The sequence below is a fragment of the Priapulus caudatus genome, unplaced genomic scaffold (assembly GCF_000485595.1).
Source record: "Priapulus caudatus unplaced genomic scaffold, Priapulus_caudatus-5.0.1 Scaffold1093, whole genome shotgun sequence".
NCBI classification, from domain to species: Eukaryota; Metazoa; Priapulida; class Priapulimorpha; order Priapulimorphida; family Priapulidae; genus Priapulus; species Priapulus caudatus.
The window spans coordinates 61,215-63,796 of NW_014578154.1; the positions used below are offsets into that span (position 1 = coordinate 61,215).

A 2,582-nucleotide genomic window follows, 5' to 3' on the forward strand; every position below is an offset into this window, starting at 1 on the left:
AAACGGTTCTTGAGTTATTGTTGACGGTAGGCAGATCGACACTGAAATGCATAGTGAAATTGGCAAAATCTACCTAATTTGCATCATTTAAAAAAATAATAAAAACCCATGTGATGTTTTGGGGCCAGTCCATTCATTCACATACCAAAAATGAGCAATATCTGTTGAACCTGAACTGACTTATGGCTATTTCCATTTTTGCCAAAAAGTGGACGTGGCTCGAAAGTAGGTCGACTGGCGTGCTCCAAAATAGGACGTTCAAATCTCTCCCATAGGAGTAACAACTATATGCAATTTGAAACATGTAGGTCAAACGGTTCTCAAGTTATCGTTGACCGTAGCCAAATGTTGACGGACGGACGGACGTTCGACGGATGACATCCCATGGCAATAGCTCGTCTTGACGATGTCAATGTGAGCTAAAAATGCTCTACAATACATCCATCCGGAGCATACACATCAGAAGACAGATATCCCCTTAACGCTCGTAGGAAACGCTCGGTGCACCCTAACCCTAACTCTCCTCAGACACACGAAAACAACAGAAACGTACTATCGCACATCTTTCCGGAGCATACACATCAGAAGACAGAAAACCTCTCTAACGCTCATCGCACACCTGTTGTCCCGTCTTTTTATTCAACATGAGAAGTCCGCAAAGGTACCCGGCTCTTCCGACGAACAGCTCGTCCGACCCGCACTCCACGAACTGCGTCGGCAGGCAGAGCGAAGCCATCTGCGCGTAAGCGGTCAGGCACTTGGCCACCATCTCCTTCCTGTCCGTGGCGTTGAAGACGACGGCGGCGACGGCGTACACGCCCAGGTTGCCGAGGAGGAAGGAGGTCTTCGTGTGGCGATCGTTCTTGTTCTCCGGGAGCTCGGCGTGCCGGTAGGCCGCGGTCGCGTACTGTTCGGCGCTCTGCAGCAGCTTTCCCTGTTCGGGCTTGAAAGCCTCGTTGTGCGCGAGGTGACAAAGCGCGTATGCGATTCCTGCAGGTGCAATAAAATCTCGTATGTGATAGTTGGGTGATTTTTCGTAGGTTTGCAGAACTTTTTTCTGTGAAGGGGGTTCAAAATAATTTAATCCTTGAACCACTATGAGCATAAAAATAAAATTTAAAAAACCTCAATAAAAATATACCTGTAAGATAAAATTTAAACAGAATTTAGCCCATTTGACTAAAGTTGAATAGCAAATTTTAACCCCAACCATTTCGAAACTGGGTGCATTACATATGAGCACTTTAGACCAGTGTGTGAGAATTTAAATATGCTAATTCCCCTTTCTCTAATACAAGAATTTATACATGTATTCTTTTCTATATGTACATTTCCATCAGATCCAAAGCATTCACTTTATTTGGACAATTAATTCACAGTACATTATTATTTATGATCAAGCGCTATAACAAATTAGTATATATTATCTGTTATCCTTATAAATAATGTTGCCTACCTGCACACCCAACATACAGACCGCCCTCACAATTCTCCATCGTTGGTGGCTGCTTTGCTATGACATCTTCCACGGCATTTAGAATTCGACTTTTCCACTTCTGTGTATCTATATCTACTGCTCCATGCATATAGTCTGGTATACTATTGACAAAATACCTCTTCTTTAACTCAGCCATGTCTAAAAACAAACAACTGAATTGTCAGACAGCAATATTTAAACTACTTCGTTGCCAGCTACTCGATTTTTGGCTAGGCTTCTATTAGATTTTAGTTATCCCTGTTATGAAAGTGTTTATAGTTTTACCATGATGATGTCAGATGCGTGACAACCAAGTCACCCATTGAGAAAAGTAACAAAGAAATAAGAAGTAAATGTGTAACAGACGTATGTTATACTCTGAGCCGTGATGCCTTGAGGTAAGCCACTCATTGGATACAATATATAGATTATAAATTATAATAACTTCTAATATGGGAATAACCTAAGTTTATAGAAAAAGCTAGGGACCGAGTTTAGAGTCAGCAAAGCTAAGATTAGGCGTAAATGCGAGGGAGTCGGATGCTTTCTTAGCAATAAGTCAGACGTGACATTCCAGCGAGATGCGTCTAAAAAACACCAAATATTTGTAAGTCGGGGTAAAGATAATATTTATGATACAGCGAGTAAGTAAAAAGTCAAGTGATTGAGCGAGGTAATGGCGAAGGGAATTTAAATTTTCTACATGATGACATACCGCCATGATGTGTGCCCACTCTCAGTAGACAGTACGTCTCTACTACTCTAGAAAAGTATGGAGAAAAAGCGGTGGGAAAAAGCAAAATCACCCTGGTAAGAATGAATATGGCATGAAAGAGGGACTGACGGATTGCGCCGCGGTTTTGCGCGCACTGGCCAGCTCGCGGCAAAGCCGCGCCCAACAGCCGTATACGGCCGCGCCATTTTTGTCGCCCTTAGATCAGTATACATGTACACGGGGTCTGAAAACGCTGGCGCGAAAAAAAAGAAACTGCGCAATCCAACGGACATTATCGGATTGGGGAGCGGCAGGAGCATCTCGCAAGACGGCCCTAAACTTTTTGGGAGTGCGCGCTCATGCTAAGCCGCTATGGCTCTACAGAAACTG

At 43.3% G+C, this 2,582-nt stretch overlaps 2 protein-coding genes across 2 annotated transcripts in view; one reads left to right on the forward strand and one right to left on the reverse strand.

Annotated features, from left to right (window-relative positions):
- The window catches only part of LOC106815339 (lanC-like protein 3), an 18,979-nt gene that overhangs the window by 8,489 nt on the left and 7,908 nt on the right, over positions 1 to 2,582 (reverse strand). The window contains exons 2-3 of the mRNA XM_014819784.1: positions 1,457 to 1,636; positions 620 to 990 (exon numbers count right to left, since the gene is read on the reverse strand). Coding sequence (XP_014675270.1) covers positions 620 to 990; positions 1,457 to 1,634 — 549 coding nt within the window. The 5' untranslated portion in view covers positions 1,635 to 1,636. The remainder of the gene's footprint in view (positions 1 to 619; positions 991 to 1,456; positions 1,637 to 2,582) is intronic.
- The window catches only part of LOC106815343 (sugar transporter SWEET1-like), a 20,433-nt gene that overhangs the window by 3,794 nt on the left and 14,057 nt on the right, over positions 1 to 2,582 (forward strand). The gene's annotated exons all lie outside the window — the stretch shown is intronic.